Source organism: Colossoma macropomum, unplaced genomic scaffold (assembly GCF_904425465.1).
Source record: "Colossoma macropomum unplaced genomic scaffold, Colossoma_macropomum, whole genome shotgun sequence".
Taxonomy (NCBI): Eukaryota; Metazoa; Chordata; class Actinopteri; order Characiformes; family Serrasalmidae; genus Colossoma; species Colossoma macropomum.
In genome coordinates this window covers 12,422,551-12,450,213 of record NW_023494784.1, presented here as the reverse complement: position 1 = coordinate 12,450,213, position 27,663 = coordinate 12,422,551, and the positions used below count along the sequence as shown (strand labels likewise).

Genomic DNA, 27,663 nt, shown 5'->3' with positions numbered 1-27,663 from the left:
CTGAAAATAATTAGCATGTTATCTGCCTGTAGAACACAGCACTTTAGATCTGCTTTCTGTGCTGTCTTTAGCTTGTTAGTTTTTAGCATTATAGCCAGCAGCTTCCCCTTATGAAGATACTTCAGAATGCTAAACTTGCACAAGTTAGTGAAGTGAGTTCCAAAGCCATTCATACAGCTGAATTCACTCCGGAATTCAGCTGTAGATGCCTGTTGTAAGCCATGAACAGCTTCATATCACATAACCCCTGTGATGCATTAGTTTTACAGGAAATAGCTGTTTTTAAGGATAACCTGATAATACCGTCAAAAACGGTTGTTAATTTACAGCCGCAGTTTGTTTTACAGTAAAGAGACATTTTTTTTTTTTTTGTATGTATCACGGGATAATACTGTTCATTTTGTGTGTATAATGGGATAATACTGATAATTTTGTGTGTATAATGGGATAATACTGATAATTCTAAACTTGCTGACACTTTTTACAGTGTATTTTTCATAATTTTACAACTTATCTGAACCACTGGGACACTTAAGCACTTAAGATGCTTGGCGAGTGCTTGATGATGTTTAATATGTTTATGGTTTACATTTGGAAGCATGATTGTCTTTTATATTGAGTTGCTAGAGCTCATCTGAAACTTAACATTACTGCAAAATCCTACATACACACACATTATCTAAGCCGCTTATCCTTCGGGTTCACGGGGGGTGCTGGAGCGTATCATTCATCGCCAGTGCATCACATGGCAGACACACACACATAGACATACACATTCACACACACACACTCACACATAGGGGCAATTTAGCGCATCCAGTCTTTGGACTGTGGGAGGAACCCACATAGACATAGGGAGAGCATGCAAACTCCACACAGAAAGGACCCTGGATGCCCGGACAGGGAGAAATGTTACATGGCTTCATGTAAATTTCCTTTCTTATAACATGATCAAACCCATTTTTTATACTTTGAGCAATATTTATATTTAGGATTACTTCTTGTCTTGACTGATGCATAGAACCACAGAAAAATATTACTATTAAAATATAAATAATGCTGCAAGCAGTGCTGAAAAGCCCTTAGAATGTGGTTTATTTAACTGAAGTTTTGAAGATTCGTATACAATGCTGTGAAATGATATATTGTTCAGCCCCAGTGTTTACAACTAAATCATATTTTGTTTCAGCTGGGATGCATTGGCTTTTGAGGTTTCCAAAACTGTTTCATTCTGTATTCACCCCAAGTGGATTTAACCAACTGTGAACACCCAATATATCTTGGGGTCCTTTGGGGACGAGGCAGTAAGAATCCAAGTCACACATTTTTGCATCTTTGCTCTCAGACTGTTTGTGTCAGTGAGAGACGTTCTTCCTGGAGGAACATGTAAAAGGGAGCTTGTCTTACCGTTTTTACATATGGGACAGCACTGCTCTGGCTCGTACACTGGATTGACGCACTCTGGGACCGCACAGTCAGCCACCACACAGTGCACCTCGCTGTTGGGTTCACAGCGGCACCACTCGCAGGGAGAGGGCTGGGGACAGACACAAAGCGCTGCATGAGAACATTGAAGGATATTCACAAGTTCAAAATTGCACATTTACATTAAGTAGCGGCTACAGACTCAGGTTTATTTGCCATGAAGATGTTTTTCAAGTAATGACCCTTAATGGCTCCTTAGCTATAGTTTGCCTATGTTGTATGTTTGCAGAATGCAGTGTTTGTTGTTATTTATCACAATGTTGACCCCTGCAATGCATCACAAAAGGCTGCCGCATAATGTTCTATGTAGATTTTGCCTCTAATAAATCATAGTTTCTGGTACGTGCTGTGAGAATGTCTGGCTAGGGCTGGGTTCTGTTCAAAATGTTTCAGTACTGATACCTTGACACAGATTTCTGAACAGTACTTTAGATTAGGGATGCACCAATTTTGGAATTGTAGGCCAATGCTGGATTATGATTTTATATACATATCTACCAATGCCTGTGACGATATATATATAAACATCATAAAATGTAGAAATTGGGACTAGGTCTCCTTGGATGGCAAAAATATAACATTTATTTGTATAGGGTTACAAATGCAGTGAAATCAATAAAATGCAGGTTTTTCAGTGCAGACGCCCAGCATCACCTGGTCATTCTGCTCTTCTGGAGTGTAATAAACATGCCAACAAATAACAGTTTCATGTCAATGTCAACATCTCTCTGACATGAATGTCCAGCAAATATCTGCTGATACCAATAAGATTTTTATATCGTCATGCCTCCCTGAGTTAGATGCCTTCTTTTAAATTACAGACTCAGTATGGGTTTGGCTTAACACCGTAAAATCCCAGGCTTATTACATACTAAGGTCTGTTATTCAGTAACTACAGGGACTTCAATGCAAACTAATGGAGCTATTCTTAGGTTATAGAATTGTGTAATAAAACTTTGGGCTCACCAGGAGGCCCATGCCTTGGTAAAGGGGTTAAGCTAGAAATGAATGAGAGTTGCAGGAAGTGGGCGGATTTGGGTTGATTTGTTGTTTTGTTGATTTTCTAAGTGAAAATAAACTAGCACATCCTCTACAGAGAACTCACTTAAATTTGGCATTTTTCTATACATTTTAGTGCATAATTGATTGGAATAAAATAATTTAAACGGTGCCATAAATTTTGCACAGGCCGGATTTTATGTTTTGTTTTTTTTTTCTTTCAAAATATTTTCAATTCAGTAAATAAATAAACAGTAATTGTGCAGTTAAATCTGCAGAAGTGTGTTCTCTGTAGTAAGATGTGTAACTTACTTTGACTTAGATAGTCAACCCAACATGAAATTTGACCAGAGGGGCACAAACTTTTTTTGTACAGCTGTGCGTTTATTTCAGACAAATCAAGAAGCACCGACATTAATAACATGAATATGGAATGTAATTTAGACAGCCAGTTAGCCCTCTGCATTCTGTTGTAAGTGTTCTTATTGGCTCACTGATGCTAACAAGGCCAACTACTTGCATATTAAAACTTGCTATTGAATGACATGGAATTTTTCAGTCCTCTGTTGTACCAGTTATTCAGCCAGTATCATAAAGTGTTATGTTAAAAACCAGCTCTATTTTTGTTCTGCGAATGTTCTATGAGTGTTCTCGTAAATATAATGGATTGACACGGTCTGACATGATGAAAATACTTCTGTGTAGCCTTGTGCATTACAGCGCTTACATGGAATCAAATCACAAGCTCAATATATGTTCTCAGCATTATTCAGCTCTATAGTGCATGCATATTTCAAGACTTGCAGCTTTTATTCCATCTGAAAAATCGAGGCCATTTAATTTGCCAATACAAAACATTGTGTTTGGCCCAGATGCTATTAAAATCTTGGGCAAGCGTGATCCTCATTGGGTTTCAGAGCTTGTTTACATGTTGCTGTAATAAAACATCTTCCCTTATCAGCCGGTTGATACAAACAAGTCTCTATTGTAGAAGCTGCAACTTTTTCAAATCTGCAAACTGTGCTGTTTACTGGCCGTGTAGCTTATTGATGTATTGTGTGCAATACTCCTGTGTAAAATGCATCTTTTTTTCCTCCACGCTGAGATTCATAAGCTCTCAGCCGTGCACATTTTTGCCTGTCGGCTGCATCTAAACCATAAATGCTCGTTCAGATCCAAGCTTGCTGTCCTAAAGAACACTTGATTCAACAGGCTAAAAGACATGCTGTTGCATGCAGTACTACAGCGAAAGCTATCGCTACAGATCTGTACGTACTCAAGGCTGTGTAAAGGAGTGCAGAAATGGTTAACTGGCTCTATAGGACATGCTGCTACTTCTGCTCCTTCGGTGAGGTCAGACATGGTCATTGTCTGATGACCTTTCCAACATCAATTGTGCATCTGTGCACATCTACATTCTGCCAATTATTGCGAGTGGCACTTGGTGTTTATGCTCAGTGGCCCTGGCAGTTTTCTGGCAGCAGGAGAGGGGGGTTTGAAGGTCACAGGACTGGACTACGGGGGGGAGCTGGGGCCAGTGGGGCCAGGTTGGCGGTTCTGAAAGCCTGGGCTGCTGGTCCACCAGTGGTCATGGCCTTTAATCTCCGCACGCTCTGTAATTGGCACTGTGCGAAGCCCAAGCGCTAATAATCCTCTGTTCACCGTCGATAAGGGCACGCAGTCCAGTGGGACGGGGGCTTGCGAACCCGCCCATGGAAATCGACTAATTGTGCCAGGCTCCTTGCAAAGGCAAAGCAAAGCTAAAGAAGGAGTTGAAAAAAAAGAGCAAGATGGCTATTTTTCTATCCACATGCATGTTATGCTTGGAACACTTAGAGTTCTGCACCCTAAGAACCGAAAGCTTAAACGCTCCACTTTGTAAAGGTCACCAGAGTAAAGTAGTCACTAAAGGGCAGTGCTATGCATATAATAAATGAAGGAAATGAAGTGGCAGACAGTAGGTACAGTAATTCTGATTATCAATCATTAAAAGTGTTCCCTCTGCAGGCAGCGTCTCCATTCAGCTGGGCCAAGAGGTGAACGTTATCTGCTACCGGGAAGCTTCTCAAACAGAACCTGGATCACTCTCATAAGCTTTACTTCTCCCTCAAGGCTTTTTTTTTCCCTTTGCTGTCTGGCCCCGTTGCAAAGACTTTAGCAAATCAGATGGCAGGCTCTTTTAAGACTGTCTATTGAAGAACTGAGCCAAGACTACTTTTTAATACTTAAACTTTCTACTCAAGAGCTCTCAGTTTTACTAAACCGACAGCCTTACAATTGTATAGAAAAGTTGTTGATTCTTAGGTAAAGTAAACACAGCCTATAAATCTAATATACAATTACTTTATATTTGACTAACTTAAAATAATAGAATGAAAATAGTAATTGTGGCATGTGCAAAAGTTGGGACACCCTACGAAATCAGTACTTAGTAACATCCCCTTTAGTAAATATCGCAGCTTGCAAACACTTTTTGTCTCTCTTTCTTGTTTTAGGTATTGTCACTCACTTTTCCTTGCAAAACGCTTCTATTTCTGTAATATTCTTATGCCTTCTTGTCCAAACATGCACAGTATGTAAGATCTGCCCACAGGTTTTCAGTTGTGTCCGGGGTCATTCCTAAATTATTAGCTTGCATTTCTTGAAGTAGTTCATGGTGGATTTTGAGGCAGGTTTTGGATCATTATCTTGTTGTAGAAGCCAGTCTCTCTTCAGCTATAATTTCTTGGCTGTGTAACAGTTGCTTTCAGGATTTTCTGATTTTTTTGTGGAATCCATTCTTCCATCTCTCTGTGCAATGTTTCCCCTGCCATTGGCTGTTAGACAGCCCCAAAGCATACTAGACCAACCCCCCTGCTTAACAGTCGGCAAGGTGTTCTTATCATCAAATACTTCTCCAAACATATCTTTAGTGATTGTGGCCAAAAAGTTCAATGTTTGCTTCATCGGTCTTCACAGCACTTTCAAAAATACCTCTAGCTTATCTAATTGTTGTTTTGCATACTTCACACATTGAGTTTTGTGATGAGGTCGCAGGAAAGGTTTCCTTCTGATGACTCTTCCATGCAGATGCCGTTTGAGTGAGTAATGCTGCACAGCAGTATGGTGCACCACCACTCTTGTGTCAGCTAAACCTTCCTCTATGTCCTTTACTGTCGTGCTTTGCTATCTGGCAAACATACAAGCAGTTCTATCTAACTAAGTTTCCTTGGTCTTACACTTCTTGCCTTAACGTCCACAGATCCCCTCAACTGCCTTTTCTTAATGACGTTTCTAACAGTGGAAATTGTGAGCTGGATATCTTTTTGATATTTTATTATAGCCTCCCCTGCTATGAAGGCATCATTAGCTTCATTTGCAGATCCACAGTCAGCTGTGTGGAGCATTGTTGTTGAATGTTAGCACAAGGTTTGAAGAGTCAGAGGCAGAACATTTATTACACTCTGGCATTGTCATCATCTGACAGTTTCCAATAATAAATCTTGACCTGCCTCACCTTACGAGTCAGTTAAGGCCTAAAGAGTTAAGTTCTGCGACCTTACATTTGGAGGAGTGTATGTCACATGTCACAATTACTATTCCTTCTTTTGATTTTGTTTTTTAGGCTAATCAAATATAAAGTAACTGCATTACCATTTGCAGAAAAGTGTTATTTTTTATGGCTTGCTTCTGAGGTTTGCTTCAGTGTTTATTTTTATTTTTTTAACTTTATGTAATTTGGCCCAGGCTGACTTTTACACACAGCTGTAAGTATGATTTTGCACAGTCCAGCAAATGATTTGTTAAAGAAGATATCTTGGTGTCGACACCACCATGGATACAGTATAATTATATCTTGTTTGCCAGGCAGTTGGCAATTAGTTTAATTGTGTGACCAAACAATGTTTTCCTCTCTCTTTGTGCTCTGATGGCATCCCTGTAATCAAGTATTTGTCATGGTTGTCATGCTTTGGTTTAGTGCGAATCTAAAAAAATGTTATTAACATGTGAATAGACGCTGAAGTCGTCTGGGTGACTATACTTGACCTGCTGCCAAATCTTCAGAGAGTTGATTTTTCTGACATTACTAAAAGCATGTTGTTGAACTGGCGTTCATCATTCAGAGTTCTATTCTAATTCAGTCAGTAATTTGAGCGGAATGAGAGCAGGGCTGTTGGGATTACTTTACCGTTCATAATGATTATGTTATGGGTTGTAACTTATCCTGCATAGTCATTCCTGACATGATTTAAAAAGACAATTTCTGTTATTTTACAGATCAACCCGCTCTCATCTGACTCTGAGGCTCTATAGACACAACATGCAACACCATCTCTTACACTGATTTAGTTTTAGACATACATCAGCACTGCAGTGTTTTATCACATATCAGGGTCTGTTGGAGTTTTGTACACTGAGAGAGTAACTATGCTTATCATTAAACAGCATGGAGACCTTGAAAGTCACAGACAGCCTTTCACTGATGAAACTTTCACATTTACATAGCTCTCATCTGCATGAATTGCGTTAGGAAGCCGAGTGATATTCCTACACAGCCTGACCGCTGGTGTCTGCGTTTTTAAAATATAGCATGAGCGCTGCGCTGTATAGCTCACCCAAATGTTGTAGTTACATTTACGATATTTCAAATCAAAAGGAATCAGTAAACGCTGTCGTTGATAAATGGCAAACGTAGATTTACAGAACCCCATGCGATAAGTCTTTCTGGCTCCGTTTAAAATCCAGAGGAAAACAGCTTTCAGACGTCCGCCATATTTCATTTTCATTTCGGCCGCTCCCGATTCAATTTGTCAAGTAATCATCAAGCCCTTGATTACTCGGCTCAGATGTGCTGTAAGCAGAATGGACTCAATAATGCAGAATGGCTTGGATTCCACTAGGACATGGTGGGGCAACGGGTCAGCCATCTCTAATACTTCATGTGAAAACCAATTCCATAAACTCGGGTGCTTCTGTGTCTAGCAGGTGAGTGGGAAAGTGACAAGACGTGTCAGACCGTGCTGAGGCATTTGAATGTGGATGAATGTAGCCGGCTATCAGAGGAAAGTAACAAATCACTACCTGCCACAGTTCTTTTTGAATATGGTTAAATCATTGTAATTTTACTTTTGCTTGAGTTTCTTTTACTTCTGTTTTTGTAATATTGTAGTTTTGTGGAGTCTCGAGAGCGTAAATTAACAGTCCCTGTCTTGTTTTAGCCTCAATATGCCTCAAACCTCGGTAAGGTAGACTCTTAGACTCTAGAAATTGTTCTGGAGACCAGCCAGGTCTAATCCTGTTTTTTGTATTATTATCATGATGATCATGATGATTATTATTATTATTATTATTATTATTGCATTTTTCTCATATTTTGAAGAAAGAAAATCTTAATCTGCTCCTGGTCTTGTCTCGGTCCCACCTCTAGTGGTTTCGGTCTCAACTCTGACTTGAGCACTACACGGTCTTGACTCTGACTCAGTGTGTCCAGATTTGGTATTGACTCAGAGTCTCATTTTATGGCCTTGACCACAACTCAATAATGTTTTAACTCAGCGTCTAACCTGAAGAAGCAGTTAGCTGGCTGGCTAGCTAGGCTTAGCTAAAAACTGTGTTATACTGTTGTGTTTATTTACCTTTTTTGACTTAAGCATTGAATGTTCTATAAAACAACTTATGGTAACACTTTACTGTAGGCCAGTTTTTGTTAGGCTACATGACACTTACGTAAGCCTTTCATGACAGCTGACATAAACCTTCATAGACATTTATAACTGCTTATTCCAGGGGTGTCCAGTCTTATCCCCAAAGGGCGGTGTGGCTGCAGGTCTTCCCTTAAAACAAGCTGGAGCACACCTGATTCCCCTTGTTTAATCCGTTGGTTTCAGTCCTTAAACTGCTGATCAGGTGACCTCCTGCTTTGTTGGAATGATAAACTACAGCCACACCGGCCCTTTGTGGATAAGGTTGGACACCCCAGCTTATTCCAACAGGCGTCAGTTGTCATAACACTTACTGAGCTAAAATGACATCAAAATTGACAAAAGCAGCCTTTATGCAACTAATAGTTGTTGAAATAAGCCTTCATAAACATTTATGTATCTTTACGATGCTGCCCCTCTATAGTTTCCCACCTAATGCTCAGCTGAATTATCGCTATAGTACTGTACTGAGCTATACTTTTAGCTCATGCCGTCTGCGAGAGTGAGTTAATTTGCAATCACTTTGCATCTCCATCCACTTCTTCCCCCTTTTTTATCTCTGGTAAATGAAAGAACAACAGAGTGGCACGGTTGAGGGACTCTGCTCTAATTGATATGCGCTCTTTGAGCTGCTGTTTGACTACGCTGGCCGAAGAATGTAGGAGAGAGTCTTGGTGGGGATGGAGCATCAAAGATGACTCTAAAATGCTGAAATTCTACAGTGAACACTTGAACGCATTCATCAAAGTGTTCCATGTCGCCAGATGTTGTCAGTACGGACTCTAGCTTTAGCAGCAATGAGATGGCACGCTGCCGCTCTAGCAGCAAAGGCTTAAATGTGGATTAGATTTACAAGCTCTGCCATAAAATTTTGTAACAAAGGGTTTTGTATGTTTATGCATTGATTGATTGCTTTGTGAATGTTGGAGTTGTTCATACCTGATGCTTTTTTGGGTATAGGTGAGCAAGTACAAAGCATTTTGGGTAAAACTTTCAGGCATGTGGGGTGGTTTAAAAGGGAATTCCACCAGTTTTTGAAAGGCTGAAATGCTCCATTCTAGAGAAACCTAGCAAATCAGTATTGTTCTCAGTGGTGGTGATGGGAACCAGATGTGTGAGGTGTTTAATGCCTTTTAAAGCTACCTCAAACTAAGACTTGTACACTAAAAGGTTACGAATATGCTGCCTGAAGCCTGAGAAATTGTTTTACAGTGGTTCTAAGATAAGGTTTTGGTCCAAAATATATGTTTAAACTGTATTTATGGTGGAGAGGTATATGTACAGCCTGTTGTAAGGCAAACAGTCCCCCAAAGAAAACTTATTTTTTCAGAATTACCACTAATTTACCTATAAACACTCAGAAGATGTGCATGTTCACTGGTCACTTTGGACAGCAAACAAAATATATTTGTGTTGTTGATATAATGACCCCTGGTTCCTATCACCACCACTGTAAAGAAATCGGAGTCTGTAAGTTTCTCTACAATGCAAGCTTTCACATCAAACCACTCTGAACAGCTGTTTACATCTCAAAGAATTATCCAAAAATTTGGAGAAAATGGTGGAAATTTAAGGGTCATGCAGAAGACTAAGAATGTCAAAGATGGGGGAGGAGAAAGGGGACGGCAAGTCAGCAAATTAGCATTCAGTTAACCAGAAAACAAGGAAATACAACATGCAGAGAGGGTGATGGGAGATTGAAGAGAGAAAAGCCACAGATTTATATTTTAGAATAAAACAGGACTCTTCTATCATTGAGTTTGGTTTCTGACTCCTATTTAGTCTGATTTAAAGGTAGCTGGGGATTCAACTTGCTCAAACCAGTTCTTAGCTCCAGTTTTCATTGGCCTACTTGTTTGGTTTCCATCAGTGCAGCCTATTAAATTAAATCGGTGTATTTCTTCAGGCAAGTGGATTGGAACATCATTTTGAGCGATTAATTTCAGGTACTTTTTATAGTCATTTCTCTTGTAGGTGTCTGAGCAGTAATTAGTGACTCTGCTCTCAAACACGACGTGGCTCGTGTGGGTGAGAAGACTGTTTGTGCGTGTACAAGCAAGTAAGAACGAACGAGGGAGGACTGTGGAGAGTGTGAGCGTGTAGAAGTGAAGGAAAGTTGAAGGACTATGTGAGGTGGGGAGGAGTGAGGTGTGGGTATGTGTGCATGCTGCTACTTCGTGTACCACACTGACATTTAGACAAAGCATAGAGCCATCTATCACTTCGCTTATATTCGTCTGTTGTTCCATTGAAGCGTAATTCCAGCAGTTTTAGGAACTAAATTGATTCTTCTATTGTTCTGTCTTGCAGAGTTTTGGCCTCCTAACAATGACGAGCGCGGTACAGTTCTGACTGGGTTTCTGTGGACGTCTCCTGATTGAAAAATCATCCCAGCATAAGCAGAGCTCTCTGCGCTGGGAGACTGAACTGCAGCGGCGCGCAGCTTTTTAGTCAGAAAATTGGCCAATACCCCTGACAAGACAATTCAACACCTCGAGAATGGCAGGAGTAATCTGATTCATTTTCAAAGCATTGTTTTCTGCGTGAGCTTGAAGATTCGGCAGGTCCCTGAACTGCAGTCCTGTATGATGATGTATCATTTTCCATCCTTTCTCTATAGATTACATTAGTCACTGAGTAATCAACCAATTATTTAGCTGATTATTTTATCAGAGTAAATGGATTTGATTCAACCAGATAAAGATAAACTGTAAAGTCTTAAAAAATGCAAAAAGATTCTGAAAATCTATAAATCTGTAATCTATAATGTATAAATCAACAGTCTATGTAGCACCAAAAAGAGTTCTTCTATTGTTACAAGCTTGACATTAGTACTATATAGAACCATTCTCATAAAAGGTTCAAAATAGAACCATGTACAGTGCATTCTCCTTTAATCTGAAGAACCATTTTACCAGTCAAAGACCCAATTAAACATGAAATGGTTCTATATAGAACTTATGGTTCTAAAAAGAACCATTGCCTTTACTGAAGATCCCTTGAAGAACCCTTTAAGTGTGTACAGTACATTATTGTAAAAATACCACTAGCCAGTAATTTACTGCAATTTTACAGTATATATCCGTACTAAATTGATTTCTAATGGTGATTCACCATTGACATTGCAATTTAGTTCAAGACTAGGCTTAATCTATGTCTGGGAGACCGGCGCTAAATGTCCCTTTTAGTCTGGGCTTAGGCTTAATCTCCATGTGAGAAACTGACCCTACGTATCAAAATGTGCATGTAAATTTGTATATCCTTTGTACTGTATTTATCACCAGTGACCAACAGAAAATGTGCACTACATGCAAACTGCCCATTAATCATTGCAGACTAATCAAGAAGATATCAAGTTAATCTGGTTTAATGAAGGAATTGAGACAGCCCTACTGTGCACTGAGATATTGAGATATGCATCTGCTCATACTTTTTATAAGCATGGCCTCTCCTTTCTCCTCTCGCCCTCTCCCTCTGGTATTCCCCTTCCTGATCCCAGGAGCGCGGACGGGATCGTTTGGAGCTCACATCCCAGCCCTAGCCTGGCTGCCTGGGATCTGAACTCACCCTATAGCTCCGGGCACTTGCTTGCAGCTGGGCAGGGGCGGGGGCGGGGGCTAGGACCGCGGCGGTAGAGTGGCTCCCTTCCTCGGCTGCTGGGGAACCCTGTAGGTGAAACACCTACCGAGGGTGAGTGGCACAACGCTTAAAGAACACAACACAACAGCAGAAAAGGAACCACCAACCCCCACAGCCCCCATCCCGACCAGCCCCAACACTGCATTCATTCCTGACAACAGTATATACTCTTACCATCCTCACTGTACACTCCTGAAGATAAAGGGGGCTCTGGAGGAACCACTTTTGTTTCCTTGAAGAACCCATTAATGGATGGTTCTTTAAAGGAATACTCTAGAATTTTTTAATAATGTCTGTCTGCCGTGTGCAGCATATGGTCAATTACTATAGGCAATAACTTTCTTCATACTTCGAAGAGAAGAGGAAAAGAAAACACATTGAATCTCTAAACGCTGCCCATTGGTTTTTGTTTTATAGTTCTGTTCAGAAGTTTAGAATCACTTGTCATATTAATAATTAGAATAATGTTTTATTTATGCCAATAATAAAAAATAATAAACACAAGAGAATGCCATCTAATTTTGAGACAAGGACAATGCAAAAACTGTTTAACAAGAAAGTTTTTTCACACGCTGTGAAAAAACTGATCAGTACAAAAGTATATAAATAAACATATATCTATATGTGTATATAAAGATAGATGTGTATATATATGTATGTATCTATTTATATGTATGTATATATCTATATGTATATATATGTATCTGTCTATATGTATGTATATATCTATGTGTATATATATGTATGTATATATTTACATGTATATATAAAAATAGATAGATAGATAGACAGACAGATACACACATATAAATGCAACTAATTGAAGTATCGCATTACATCACAACATCAGGATGTCTAACCCGGAAGTTGTCAAGTTCAGACATAGTGTTACTCCTCATAGTTCTCTCAGCAGCCTTATTGCTTAAAATAAAGATGTTTGTTGTAGCAGTTCCATTTTAAAGGTTTGTTCTCATTGCTATAAAGCAGAGTGATACTTAAATTCAGTCATTGTGCCATTTTTGGGAGATGTTAGCACTCAAAGCACCTCTCAGCCAGTTGCACTGTGAGCTCGGAACTAACTGTGGCAGAAATCAATAATAACTTATACAGTGTAGATTGAAATACTACAAACTAGAAACCAGAAGGTATTTTTAAATGTTTTATTAAATATATCAAGTTTTTTTAAATGTTATTATTGGAAGATAAATGATATGGTGTAATTATCTGTTCATAATATAATGATCTGATTACCACTTTTCAAATACAAGGCATTCTGGATATAAATTTTATTAGAACTTCTTTCTTAATTATTATGGAATCATCTACAACTCTATTCATCATTCTGGACACTTCACATTTATTTTTTATGGCTTCATAAGAATAAGTTGAAAATTAAGTTGTACAGTTGTAGCATCATATTAGAATCATTTTGTATATGTAAATTAAAACAAATTGGTTTTATTTGATTGAAAAAAAGTGATTCCAGACTTTTAAAAAAATGATTTCAATTTTGTATGTAGTGTAAGAGTGTTTGAGTCAAGAAGTGTCTTCTAAGTGCAGGGAAAAGCATCTAAATCATTGGGCCTCATTCACCAATATCTTCCTAAGCTTTTTCTCAAATTTGTTCTTGAGAAAAGTTCTAAGAAAACGTCTACGTCAGATTCATGACGTGTTCTTAAACCACCTAGTTGTTCGCTCCTTTGTGCTTTTGAGTGTGTGTAGATTCTATTCTTACCTAAGAACAAATCCCAGATAAGAAAACACTGGTGAATGTCAGAATCTTTGTGAAAAGTTAAAAGAAGAATTTTCTTTTTGAGAATGATTGGTGAATGAGACCCATTGTTGGTAGTAGATAAAGATTTGAATAAAAAATGCTAGAGTGTTCTGGACTGCACTTTCTATAAACACCATGTTAAGAATCAATGAGCACATTCATGACACAATTTAATGCATAAGGCATTATGAACATCACTATAAATATTTATGAAATGCATCACACATGAAATGATTATATTGCTTTATGAATTGTTACCATAATGTATTATTAGTAGTGTTCATAACACATTATATTATCAGTGCCAAAGAAAGTCCTAGAGTGCACAGTGCATTATGACCTGTTTATTCATAAAACACACTGAGCAAAGACATGCTTTCGTCTATGGCACTGATAGCCTACAGTCATTTTAGTGCATTATAACATGTCTTTGCAAGTAAAGTGACAGCATTTATATACTTATTTGAGTTTAATTATTATTGATAGACACATGATTATTATAACCTAATTATAATCACAGTACATTGTATATGTGATACGTAAGTGGGTAACACTTCCTATGAACTCTGTATTCATAATGACTTATAAACGCATTTATAATGCTTCATATATATAATGCCTTATAAAGCCTGGCAAAAGTCTGTACAATTTCTTCTAGCTTATAAATTCAGGTTTTGTAAGGCAATATAATATCTGTCCATAAGAACATTACTGTTGTATTGTACTGTAACTATATATAAAATGTAATAGAGCATTATGTCTAGTCTTAACAGACTTTAAATGGGATTTTTTTGTTAACTATATAATGGAGCACTATAAGTGTTCTTTACAGGCTTTTAGTGAAGTGAGAAACCCATTGAGCCAATTTTTCGCGAACAGGTCAATGAAAACAGAATCAGTATATACAAATAAGATAATGTCTTTTCATGTTCTACTACCTGTAATCAAACTTCTTTGGTTTATGAAATTTATGAAGGTACCCAACAAGTTTTGAATTTTTATTTCCCTGTTTATTATTATTGAAACACTGTGGTTTGTTGCAAAGACATTACATGAAAAAATATCTATTATTATGAACACTGTACACCAGAACTTGTTACAGTGCATTACAGCATTAGGGACTGGTGTTATAATGCATTATGGAACCTGATGTTATAAAAGTCATATACTTCTCCTTTATAATTATAACAATGTGATGTAATGTAATTATAACTATTTAGGTGCAATTATACAGGCTTATGTCAGGCATTATAAGGTGTTATACATGCCATATACCGCATTATAAATGCATTTAGGATACATTGTGAATACAGGATTCATAGGAAGTATTGTCACAACGGGAGACACATTTTAGACTAAAAGAAGATTTATTATAGTCATGGCATAATATACTATGTAAGCTGGTACTAAGTTTCTTTGGTACTAACAATATAACATTATATAAATATGTATAACTATATATTACATGAAAAAATTGCCTTACGAGTGCTTTTTTTTTTTAAATGTGTGTTCTACCTCATTGTATTCATAGAAAGTGCTACAGAGTATTCCTTTAAGGAACCATCCACTGAATACTTCTTTAGGGAACCAAAAGTGGTTCTTCTCTGACATCACTTTTTGGCTCCTTTGCTCTTACATAAGACTTATTTTAAGCAACATTAGACAGACTGCAGTCATGGGGTATAATTGATATTGTATATTCAGTTCCAGTGAATCCCATGTCCCACATATGCACATAACTATCAGAGAGGCACACGCTGATGTTGCACTTTGAGTTTTTATGTCGAGTTTTCTCTCCGCCACGGTAATCTGCAGTAATTACTAACACATCAGAAGCCTGCAGTCTTCTCTTGTCCTCAGCGGAGAGCCCTCCGTGGGCCTGGAAGAGTCACATCTCTGCGGGGCTCCGCTCCGCCCGCCGTGCCAAGTAAACGCAGGCTTCTGCAGAGAGAGCACCGTGTCGACGCCTAAGGAAATGCCAGCGTGGCCCACACCAAAGGTTACCCTGTCGGCTTCTCTTAATTGGAGCTGCTATTAGGAGCCGTAACGCCCTTTTGCCTCTCGTTCGCAGCTGGGCTTCACCGCTCTCCGTGTAATTCAAAGAGATGGATTGAAATTCTCTCCAGACCCAAACAAGGAGATGATATCCCTCGCCTTCTTAAACACCTGCAGCAAGCCAGCCTTGGAAAACTGATCAGAAATGTATGTTTGTCCACCTCTTCATCAACGGCTCATCTCCACTTTATATCTGCGCTCTTTGATCCCGCTCTCTTTTGGGAGGGAAATCAATCAGGCCGGATAAAGTCGGAAGAGATGGGAGACGTCCTTTCCTGCCTAGAGGACGTCGCTCAAGGTCACTGAGCGTGTGAGGGTGAGAAGCTATTGATTATACTTGATCTGCCCCATCAAAATCATAAGGCTTACTTGGGCAGGCTAGAAAACATGGGCGTGCATCAAAACACACGGCTAATCAGCCTTGCGCTTACACGTCAGCCAGTCTCTACCTGGGACGGATTAAGTATTAGACTTAAGAAGTTGATCCCAGAGCCCCTAATTAGCAGTACAGTGCTTTACTTAGGCTCTTCCCCCAATACTAATTATCTAATGCAGATGTCCTGTTAGGCAGCTAAAAGCCTCGTTAAACATCAGGCTAAATGCAGCACCTGATTTGTCCTTTGCATCTGCCGTACACCGCGTCGGCTTTTGGAAGCTTCGTTTTGATTTGAAGCTAATATGAGGAAACCCAAATCACAGAGTAGGTGGCATCTACTTAGCCCGGCCTTTTTGTTGATTAAACATTACTGAGGCTGGTAATGTGGTGAAGAAGTAATCGTTGCCAGCTTTGCCCTTTAGTCCCTAATTTCTATCAAAGTCTCAATCAAATCAACATCTGCCAAATTAACGGTGCTCAAAGGAGGTAAGCCAGAGCCACTTTAAAAGAAGCAAGGGTTGCTGGGAGATAATTGGTGGAAAAGCACTTAAAGGACTTTGCAGGTTCTTTTTTCCGTCGCCAATTGCCAAGTAGCTGATTAGCTGAGCTGGGATTGGCTTGTGCCTTGTTTAATTAGAATGGTTGCAGGTACAGTGTGGATGTATGTGGCCAAAATGGCTTGCATAGTAAAACTCTTTCCTCAGGCTTTGCTTTACTGCAGCATCAGATACATTATTCAAATTTCTTGATCCTGAATACATATCAGGCAGTACATTGGCATGTTTTAAGATGAGATTACATGGCCTGTGAGCCACTACTACAGCTTTTAAAGCTACTACAGACAAAATTAACCTCCTGGGATTCTCTATTTTCATACAGTTGCAAAGATATGCAGAGGTAAGGTGTCCCTGATCAAAGTGCCTGTTTAGCTCATTTTCTGAGTGAAAATATATTAACACATCCTCTACAGAGAACACAGTTCTGCACATTTTAGTGCTCAATTACTGTTTATTTGCTGAATTTAACATGTTGGGGAAATGACACATTTTATACTGTAAGGTAAAACTCAACAAATAAGTTTGTACCGAGTTGTGAAATTGTTTACTAAAATGTGAAGAAAAATATCATATTTATCTGTTCTATGTAGATGATGTGTTAACTGATTTTCATTTAGAAAATAAACAAAACGTGTCATTTGACATTTGTGTACTTCTGTATGAAGACATCACATTTCAGCTTGCCTGTGCCTTATACATTATTGTATCACCTTAGAACTGACGTTCTGAAATAAAGACCGATTGAGCTGGTGTCTAGCACAATAAATACGTTAGTTTTAAAACAAGTGGTGCCCATCTCATAGGAGAAATGCATACCCAAATAGATATTGTACAAAAATCTTCATTTTCACACTGAAATCATTTATTATTTAAAATAATGTGCTGCTTTTAACTGATTTATGAGCCAACATGGCATTATTCATACGTGGACAGAGGAACAATGTCACTGTAAAGTTTATGCATAATAATAGCCTAGAAAACCAGTAGTAGCTTAGCGTATCACATAAATTAAATCACGTCACACTCACTATTTGTCTTGTTTGTGGATTTTAGCATAAAATTATTAGATTATTTTAACAGTGCGCATATTGTCATGGAAAAAACGTATATCTCCACTTTTATCTTTTTTGTGCATAATTTGGAAACTCCAGTTACCCTTTTGCATTGAGTTAAAATTTCATAATAAATGGACCAACATGAACTCAAATGATGCAAAATTACTTCTCGTCAAAATCTTGTTATATTGACTTCCATAAGTTAAGAATGTGTTTCCCTTGTTTTGTAAAGTTATCATTGTAGCTATACACAATTTGTTCTGACTGTAACAATATGCTGTATGAAAGCAAATGGCGTTCCTGTGCTTGCAAAGGGAAGTTTTTAGCCATTCACACTACAAAAAAGCAGACTCTTTTAGAGCAGTTACAGGAGTGTAGAATGGGAACAACTGTACTGTTAAGTTATTTTGAATGTATTTGTAATTTGTGGGCTAAACAGAGTTCTGTATGCTGCAGAGACAGAGCTGAAAGATTTTATTGTTGTTAAGTTACAATTTGAAAGAGTCCAATTTTCAGATCATCAGAGCTGCAGCTTTTAATTATATCCTACATTATTCACATTATTTAAGCAGAGAAATTTTACTTAATAATTCAGAGCTTCTGAACACTTAGTCTGGTACACTACATGCAGTGTTCAAGGCTCAAGGCCAAAAAATGGTCTTTCTGGCAAAAAAGGTCTTTTCTTAATTTAAAGAAAAAGAATCTGATTGAAATCACAGTTGCAATATTGAATAACACAGTGCTTTGCAGCTTGTTTTGTATGCATTTTTAATACTACTTGTATTATATTCAAGGATTTTTAAAATGTTACACGAAAACCCTCTGGCCTCACCAACTACCCACTGTTCAAGGATGTTCATTGTTATAGTTTTCAGGTGCTACTAGAAATTAAAATGCACTAAACAATATTTCTTGAGTCTCAGGATGTTTATTTTGTGCAGTCTGCCATGCAAATGATATACATTTCTTTGTTCTAGACAAAGATAATGTAAATGTTAAACCTCCTCAGAAAAATGTAGTTATTAATACAATATAGCCGGTCCATTGTGAAATATGAACTTGGCATTTCTGAGGCCTGTTAAACTCAGTCACAGTAGTAAAGTGCATGGTGTGCTTCATGATACAAGTACACTCATTAGCTTGTAGGCTTGTATAATGTCATGTCACTGCCATGCACAGTGCCTGGGTTTTAAATGACACAATGTTAAACAAATTGTACCACAGGTTTGCTGATCTTGCTTATATCAGCAGAATGAATATAAATACTAGTTTACATGTTTTTCAGGACGGAGATGCTTATTTGCAAGGCCTGCTCATTCTGTATTTTGTAAAACTAAATCTGACAACCTAAACTGCTATTTGAGAGGTATACAAGTATCAATACGGAGCATGATCCAAATACGTATTCATTGGTTATCCTTGTGCTGTCCTGTACCAGAAACTGAATAGAGTGAATGCAGGGTTTGATGAAAAGACCATATTTCATCTGTAAATTCTGACCGTGCTGATAAAAAACTGTGTATGAGAAGATCTTGAGAAAAGTCTAGCATTAGCTAGAAAAGATTCAATCTTTATAACCTTGATAATCTAAAACCTGTAAGGGTTTGCCAGTGATTCTCAATATGTAGAGATGCTTTTCTATAGAAGAGACCACTGTTTGCATTCACTTTCACCCTGCTGGTCAGGAATCTAATGAATGTTTTCATTAAATTCTTACTATGAATTTAGTGTCTATCAGGATGAATCATGATTTTGGAAGACAAATTTATGTATTCAATTCATAAAGTTCATTCTGGCTTGCTAAAGCTTTCTTTACTGACAGAGTGGTCTTATATTTGGTATCATGACAAATAAAGACTTAAAGCAATGCCAACAATACCCCTCTACACCCTTCCTTTTATTAAACAAACAATAACACTGTCTGACCATTGCTACATCTGTTGTAAACATGCCTATTCACAAACTACAGAAATGCTTAAAGTCAAGATTGAGATTTTCCACTTTAAAGACTAGGTCAGGGGTGGGCAATGCAATTGCTAAGAAGAGCCATTTTGTCCTTTCAGCAAAAATCAAACGACCTTGGGAGCCACAACATTTTATGTCCATTATACCATCTTGGCTGTAAATATGCCTCAGTATGTTTTAATATGTTAGCATAAGCTATCAAATTTATTACAAATGAAAATGCAGACTTACTTTGTTCTGCTTTAAGCTTAAGCTCAGCTATAGCTGCTTTTCTCACATCTCTGGCAGGAAACTTTTCCAAAAGTGGAACAGTTCCTTGTAAAATGTCTCTCAATGTTTGATTTTTTTTACAAGGCTTCTGCAGCAGGCGCCATTTAAGGTGGAACGGGAAAATTCAGTTGAGAAGCTGAGTTCAGCTTCGTGACATTTTAGTGTTGGACAGTTTCTCGGTGCAGATTAAACGTATCAGGAAACCAGCTGAAGTGGCTGTAAACACAAATAGGTCCATTTGTCTCCAAATTATACACGTTTATCTTAAATCTTTCTCTTTGCCTTTTCGTTAGCTTCTAGTCAGGCGAGATTGTTATCTGCGTTGCTATGGTGACCAGCAGTCTGGGTGCCAACCTTCAGGGTTAATGGCTGGTGAATTAGCAGTTCTACATTATCTCCAGCGTTTACGACCATTTATTGTTAAAACTGTATTAGAACGATCAGCAGAGCTTTATTTTTACTGCAAAAGATGTTGTGCCTAAAAATCTAATTCTGCTGTGGAGCCGCAACAGATCAGTAACACAGCTGCATACTTCCGACCCCTGGACTAGGAAAACCCCCTGCTGATGATGCATCTTGAAGGTAGGGGGAACTTTTTAAAAAGTACAAGTGCTTTGAGGCAGATATTTGAGGGTGGCTTTCACTAGCTGGCTAATGCAGTAGCTAATGCTTCTGTTTTCTATGTTTCACTCTCCAGTGAATTTATCTGTCACCATGTAGGGGATTCCCAATGGTTCATATTTGCATAATGCATGCTGGGTATTGTAGTGAGAGAACACTGGTGGATGAAAACGAAAAAGTATATAAAACCGTGAATTCTGTCAAACTGATGAGGCTGAGAGATGCCATGACATGACATAGTCAATGCTAGTTTTAGGCAGGAATGCCCCTTTATGGAGGACCAATGCTAGTGCTCAATGCACAAACGGCCCAGCATGACATTCTGTTTGCCTAGCGCTGAGCAGTGCTGTGAAAGTGCTGTTATATTGATGAGTTATACAAGCTGATATTAATGGTGTAACGATTCACAAAATTCATGATTCAGTTTAGTACACAGTGGTGCCTCGATCCCATTTTCTGAGCACTTTAACATTAAACAAGAGCTGTGCTTTATAGTGCTCTGTTCTAACATGCTAGCCAAAAGCTAATATGTAAGCCTCTGCCGATGCACCAGCCACACATTTCACAATAATATGTATGATATATTGCATTGTTGATTGATCATATTGATATATAATATTCTGTATTTTTAGTCATCTAGCTAATATGTTTTTATTAATAACACACTTTCCCTATTTTTCCTTTTAGCAATTGAACAAATGGTTACTTCTTACACAGATATAGTTGTTGGCATTCGAATCTATGCATAATTGTGGGAAGGGACTTAACTTACTCTGTCCAAGAGGAGGAATCTGTGCTACCGGGCTAAACAGTCACACTTCTCTTTACCATCTACTCAGTGGACATTGTTTTCCTGACTGTGCTGTAGTGTATTTTGAGGCACAGAATGTATAAAAAGAAAAATTGCACATACTGGCCACTTTATTAGAAACCCCCTGTTGCTCCACCTTGCTTCTATGCAGAAACTGTAGCCCATCTGTTGACGTACAACTAATGTTAGCCATCCTCTATTCCTTCATCAGTGGTCAGTTTCTGACCACAGACTCTGATTATTTTTGGGTGGAGGACCACTCTCAGGCTAGCGATGACACTGCTGTGCTGATAGACTCATGCCAGCACCTCACTCACTGCCATGCCACTACTATGTCAGTACCCAGATTTCCATCTATCTATTGGTTCAAGCAAATAACTTTTCTTGAAAATGGTGCAAAAACATTATGCAAATTAATCTGGTTCCATCAGCTCTTGTTCAGGGGAAAACAATCTCTCTGTCACATTTGTAAAAACACTTCTTAGGAACATGGAGCAAGCTTAGAAGGAAATCTTGAATGCTGAGTAAATTGTTTTTGCTGTTATGTTTAATTTTATTGCTCTATTTCACCTCTAAGAGCACATTGTGTGAGACAAAATGCACATAATAAAATGTCTTAAGATCAGCTGCAAGCACCTTCTGTTTACCACTGAAACCATGATAATGTTTTCTTCTTTGAAAGGATAAAAGGAAGTTTTAATTTCTTCATTAGTTCACTGGTACCTCCTGCCTTCTGTCATGCTTTGTGTCTAGGGCCGAGTATGACAGAATCACCTGATTAGACCTATGACTGTATTCTATTCACATTTATGTCAAATGCATTTCCATTGTAATTCATTAATCACATTTCTTTTTATCAGGAAAAAGCGAGTGTATAAATAAATGTTTAAATAAATGTTTATGTGAATTTTGGAGATTGTATTTCATATTTGCAGTTTCCTTAAAGTCATTTTTATAAAATAAAAAAAAAACAAACTGTATGGATAGAAACCCAGCTAGTGTCAACAGCTGTGCTGAAAATGCTCCACCCCCCCAAATAATATCAGTTCTGCAGCCATCCTGTGTTGAAACTGACCGATGATGAATGGGATAGTGGGTGGCTGACAGATTGTGCATGACAACAGATGGGCTACAGTCTGTAATTGTATTTGACTTAAAGTGCTCAGTAGTGTATAGTGGGTGAAATATATATATATTTGCAACATTACTGTGTGAAAGTAATGTATATACACAATATAAACATTTATACTGTTGTCTTGTGAACTGTAAACTAATTCCAGACCTCCCTCCTCCCTCTTAGCAAAAATAATTCTATATAGTACCTCTGTTGACTTGTTCTAGTAGGACAACCTTTTTTCTTGCTATGTCAAACCATTTTAACAATGTTTCTTTAAAGGACCATCAACAGCAATTTTTCCATCATAGAGAAAAAACATCTATGCATTCAGAGAGTACCTTGAGTGTTCACAGTCTATGTAAGACCATTGCTGTTATTAAGGACCCTTAAAGAACCACTTTTTAAGAGTGAACTTGTAGCTGGCTTATTTTGAGACACTGGCCAAAATATTGTATCATGACACTTTAAGATTTTTTTTCTATACACAATATGCCACACTATTTTTTTTTTTTTCTAAGGTTTGATAAGTTGGAATGGGCAAAATGAACCAGTGGTGACATGTTACAAATATGAAGAACTCTGGGTACATAATGAGCTGCATTAAATCAATCAGGACTAATTATTGTCAGTGTTGGAACAAAACCTGTATCTTCACAATGGTAACTTTACAGGAGAGAACAAAAATATATGTTAATTTTAATGTAAAGTCAATGTAACCACAATTTTTTCCAAGTCACTTTGGACAGTTTCATTTAGTCTATTTCCTATGAGATTTTCACACAATATAAAGGGCAACTGGCCTGTAAAAAAAAAAAAAGAAAAGATGCAGGGTTTTTTTCCAACAGCATCACTATGCCCTCTTTTTTGTAATGAAACATGTAGTTGGTTAGTGTTCTAGAAGTAGTGAATGTATCCATGATATGCTTAGAAAAGCTGATGTAATTTATCACACTCACCATAAATGTTGTCATATTGCCCAGCACTACGTCTAGGATTAGCTTAGAGTTCACTAACATATCTTAGAGTTCACTAACATATCTGTATCTATACACACTGTGCATTTTACTGATTGAATTCTTGCAGCATTGTTGTTGTTGTGGCTTACAGCATGTGCTGGGATAAACTTAGAGTTGGATACCTGTGGTAAACACAAAAATCCCTGTTCACAATGCATTCATCAAACTAGCAATCTGAGTTAGTCAGCTATGAAGAATAGGGCCGTAGGCTGTGCTGCCGTTTTGCCGATGCTTGCATGAGGCGTTAATGAATGAACTCGGGCCTCTGAAGAGTTTCTAGCAGGTCGGAAAACAGCTCTTAAAACAGACGTGCTGAATGCTGATGTATCTGTTTGAGCTTGACAAGTCTCTTTAGATAGGCAGTGCTTCTTTTTTGCGCTGTGCCTGTATGATTGATTGGCTTGCCATCTCTCTGAGATCAATATGAATAACCTAAATTTAAAGCAAGAAGAAGAAGAATGCTCACTGATGCACCCAAGAATCAAACGGATTGCTTTGTCAGGTGGACTGTTTCATGTGGTATGGACATGTTTGTAGTGACAGATAAGCTTTACTGTGAGAACGCTCTAAAGAAATTGAGCGGTTTGTGCATATGTACCAAATATTATCCATATTTCAAAACAAATGCAACATCCTGTAATCATTTTGAGCCATGGCTGCTTAGTATAGCTGGGCTTTCCATTCATTGCATTACGATATTTCTGCATTTTAAATTCTGTTTGTAGTCATGTTCATGGCAGGGAAGGAGCACAGTAACCTCAGCAGTGTTAAATGAACTCCATCGGTGTTACTTAAACTCCTACAGAGTGCTTTTTGCTGGATTTCAGCCTCATACGGACTCTGTAGGAGTTCATTTATCCTAGCTACGTTTACTATGTGGGTCCACATGCTACAGACTTCATGCTGTCATATTCATTCCTTGTAATCTGGTAGGTTTGTGAGCCATGTTAACCCAGTAATGGGCTGACTTTCACTGTTAATAGGGTTTTCCCATCTAAGAAAAGACTGGAATTGGCCATCCCCCACTTCACAACTTTCAATTCAATTGTATTCTGAGTATTTCATTGCACTGAGATTGTGGTCATTTCCATATTGTGTTTGAATGTTTGGATAGAGACAGATAAGGGTTTTTAGAGGCAGCGAATGATGTTCCACTGTACAGTTGGGGTTGGTTAGGTGTTGACCTATTTGCAGATTATCGCCCACTTAAAATGCTGATTAAATATTTTCCACCATAACCAGCTTATGATAAATTACAGAAAGTTCCTGCTGTTCTTTGATATTATAGGAAATTCCTGTTATTCTGGGATATTCCAGGATGTTCCTGTTATTTCATTTCTGTTTCTTCATTCATGCTTTCCACCTGCACTGCACAGTTTTGTGTTTACCTACTCTAACACATGGGAAGAACCTCATCATCAGCTAATGGGACTCACGTGCAGGAAAACCCATGAAACTGTTCAGTGCAGGTGGACCACAGCACTGGCACTGGTAAATGCTGGGCTCAGTGTTTTATTATACAGACTGTAAAGAGGGGTCATGTATGGGGTAAAGGCTTAAAACGGGTACTTGTGGAACACACAGCACAAATGCCTGCAGTACCAATGTTTTGCAATGTGTGACATAATTTCTGTTGAATAAATGTCCATCTATAGAAGTATAATAACTTTTAAACTTGTTTGCTGGCATCATTAATTGAAGCACAGCAAAATCCCCAATGTTGAATTCACTCTTATGGAGCTGAATTAGGCTTTACAGTGTTAAATGAATACCCACAATGTTTATTTAACAATATAATCCCAAACACATTCAGTGATGTTGAGCTCTGGACTTTGGTGGTTCAGATCTGAAGCAGCTTGATTTTCTCCTCTTTCTCAAAGATGAAAGCTTTAAGTGCTGTTTATCTGCTGGGGACAGTTTTGGTGTCTACCAGGTCTTGCAGGTGGCTGTTAGGAGTCTAATTTTCTCTGTAGCTTTTAATCATTTTTTGACTTGAAATCAAACAAATTAAGGGTGGTCTCTGACTTTTTTACATTAGCAAATACTGTGCTAGTAAAGAGATTATGAATCAGATACAGTGTTGAATTGGGTCTTACAATGTTTATCTGTTTCTGGCTGCACTTGTACAGAGTAAATACTGTTGTTGTTCATTCAACATTGGGAACTTTGCTGTGCAGAACTTTAGAGGTACACAGAGAGCCTCTTACCTTGAACTCCTCCAGGATTTTATACGTCTTCCCTCTGTACTCGCAAAAGTTTTTGACCTCCTTGCACTCCGGGCAGCAGCCATTGTGCTCCACCTTGGTGCACTTGGGGTGTATTTTGGGGCACTCGGGCTGTTCGCACACTGGCCCGTCCTCCGTGCACACACACGGGCAGTTTGAGTGGCCTGGGAAGAAGCGCTCGCCGAGCTTGTAGACGAAGCCGCTGTCGTCCACGCAGCCTTTGCCCCTGTAGTCGTCGAAGAGCACGTCATTGCTGGCTGCCCGCTCGGCCTCGGCCTCGTCCGCAGCGTAGTCCTCGGCCTGCGACACAGCGGCGTTCACAGCCAGCAGTACGATGCAGGCAGCAGGGAAGAGAGGGCCCATCCTTCGCCGTGGCAGTCCTGTTGTTGTTATTATTATTATTATTATAAATATCTATTACAAAGCAAATAAGACATTAAAGACAATCCTTTAACAAATTGCTAAAAATTAAGGTGCCAGAAAGAGCTCTTTGAAGTTATTCCATAGAAGAAGCTCCCAAAAAACTTTGAGTGGATGGTTAATTAAGAACCATTTTTGTAAATGAGCTAAGAATGTGGAGAACCTTTTTAAAGAACCTCCACATAATGTACCATTTAGAAACCTTCATTTTTAGGAATACAGAGACAAAATAATAATATGTTACACTGATTATAGCAATATTCTTCATCATTTCTGTTGGTGAGGCGAGGATAGTTAAAGAGGATAACATGAGAAAAACGTAGAAAAAACATTGTTATAGTGTTAATTATTTGGTTGGATCTTGGTGGTTTGGTTCTGCTATTGTATGTCTTGTATCTCGTGTATATTGTATGTTTTTACTCTACATCCAGGAGGTGAAAGTGTTGTGAAATGGCTGATATCTCTGGACCAAAGCCAGAGAATCACAAGCATAATCAGAGGTGGGCAGCAACAGGTTCAGTTCCATCAGTACCAAGTATACAAGCACAGTGTGTGAGACTTGGTGCACTGTCAAAAAAATTAGTACCAGATACAAACAGAGTAAACATACCCTCAAAGCTGCAATGGGGGCCTTAAAGTCCAATTGTGTACCTTAAATGAGTACTGAGGGTACACCACATTCACTTTCCCAGAGGAAAGGGGCATATTTGTTCAAAAACTAAAAACTAAAATAAGAAGGCTGTAGTCAACAGAGGGTGTGTGGAGCCAATGCAGCTCATAATATAATACAAAAGCAGTAGAATGTGGTCCAGTTATGTTCCCTACCTAAAGATACTGAAGACGGGCTTTTGAGGGTACCACCCCATTGACAGTATAGTACCTTTTTTTCTGAGAGCATGTTTCAAGTATATTTATGAGGAATGTCATTCGGTATTTGTTCTGCTTTGCCGTCCCTTTAGCTTTTTATTTTAGGCCAAAAGAGTCCCAAAAAAGAGAAGAATAGAGCCCACCTTTAGATCCAGTACCACCCTATAGGGAACTCAGCACTGGAGCTTATAGGGTTTCTTTTGGTAGCTACTTTTACTTTTATCCAGTCATTATTTCATTGAAGTAGCAAAACTGCTTTAACTGTAGGATGTTTTTTTTTGTAGGATGCTCCTCTACCCACCTCTGATCAGAAATGATGGAGCTCTGTGTGGGTGCTGAGTTGCAGGGTGGGTTGTCAGACCTTCTGTTGTTTTCTGAAAGCGCACATCAGCTCTTTCTATCTGAACACCATCTATTTTTTATGTGCTCTGAATGCAAGTCCTGTCCATTAAACGGTGGCTTATTAAAACGTTACCTTAATAGCGTCTATGCGAAATGAAAAGAAAGCTATTGTTATAATGAAGTGTTGGGCCATGGAGAATGGGCGTGCTCTTTTGAAGTGAGGTAGAGAGCGAGACAGAGAGAGAGAGAGAGAGAGAGAGAGAGAGAGAAAGAGAGAGGGAGAGAGAAAGGGACAGTGTGTGCGTGTGCGTGCGTATGTGCTATCTAGCCTGCTTCAGCCTGTTCACCGAGGGCGAGACTCTAGACAAACGCAGGAAAACGTGAAGAG

General features: G+C 38.5%; 1 protein-coding gene across 1 annotated transcript in view; it reads right to left on the bottom strand.

Moving 5' to 3' along the window:
- Window positions 1-27,663, bottom strand: part of vwc2l (von Willebrand factor C domain containing 2 like) — a 44,151-nt gene that overhangs the window by 15,815 nt on the left and 673 nt on the right. The window contains exons 2-3 of the mRNA XM_036573329.1: window positions 25,629-26,026; window positions 1,408-1,537 (exon numbers count right to left, since the gene is read on the bottom strand). Of these exons, the coding sequence (XP_036429222.1) occupies window positions 1,408-1,537; window positions 25,629-26,009 (511 nt within the window). The 5' untranslated portion in view covers window positions 26,010-26,026. The remainder of the gene's footprint in view (window positions 1-1,407; window positions 1,538-25,628; window positions 26,027-27,663) is intronic.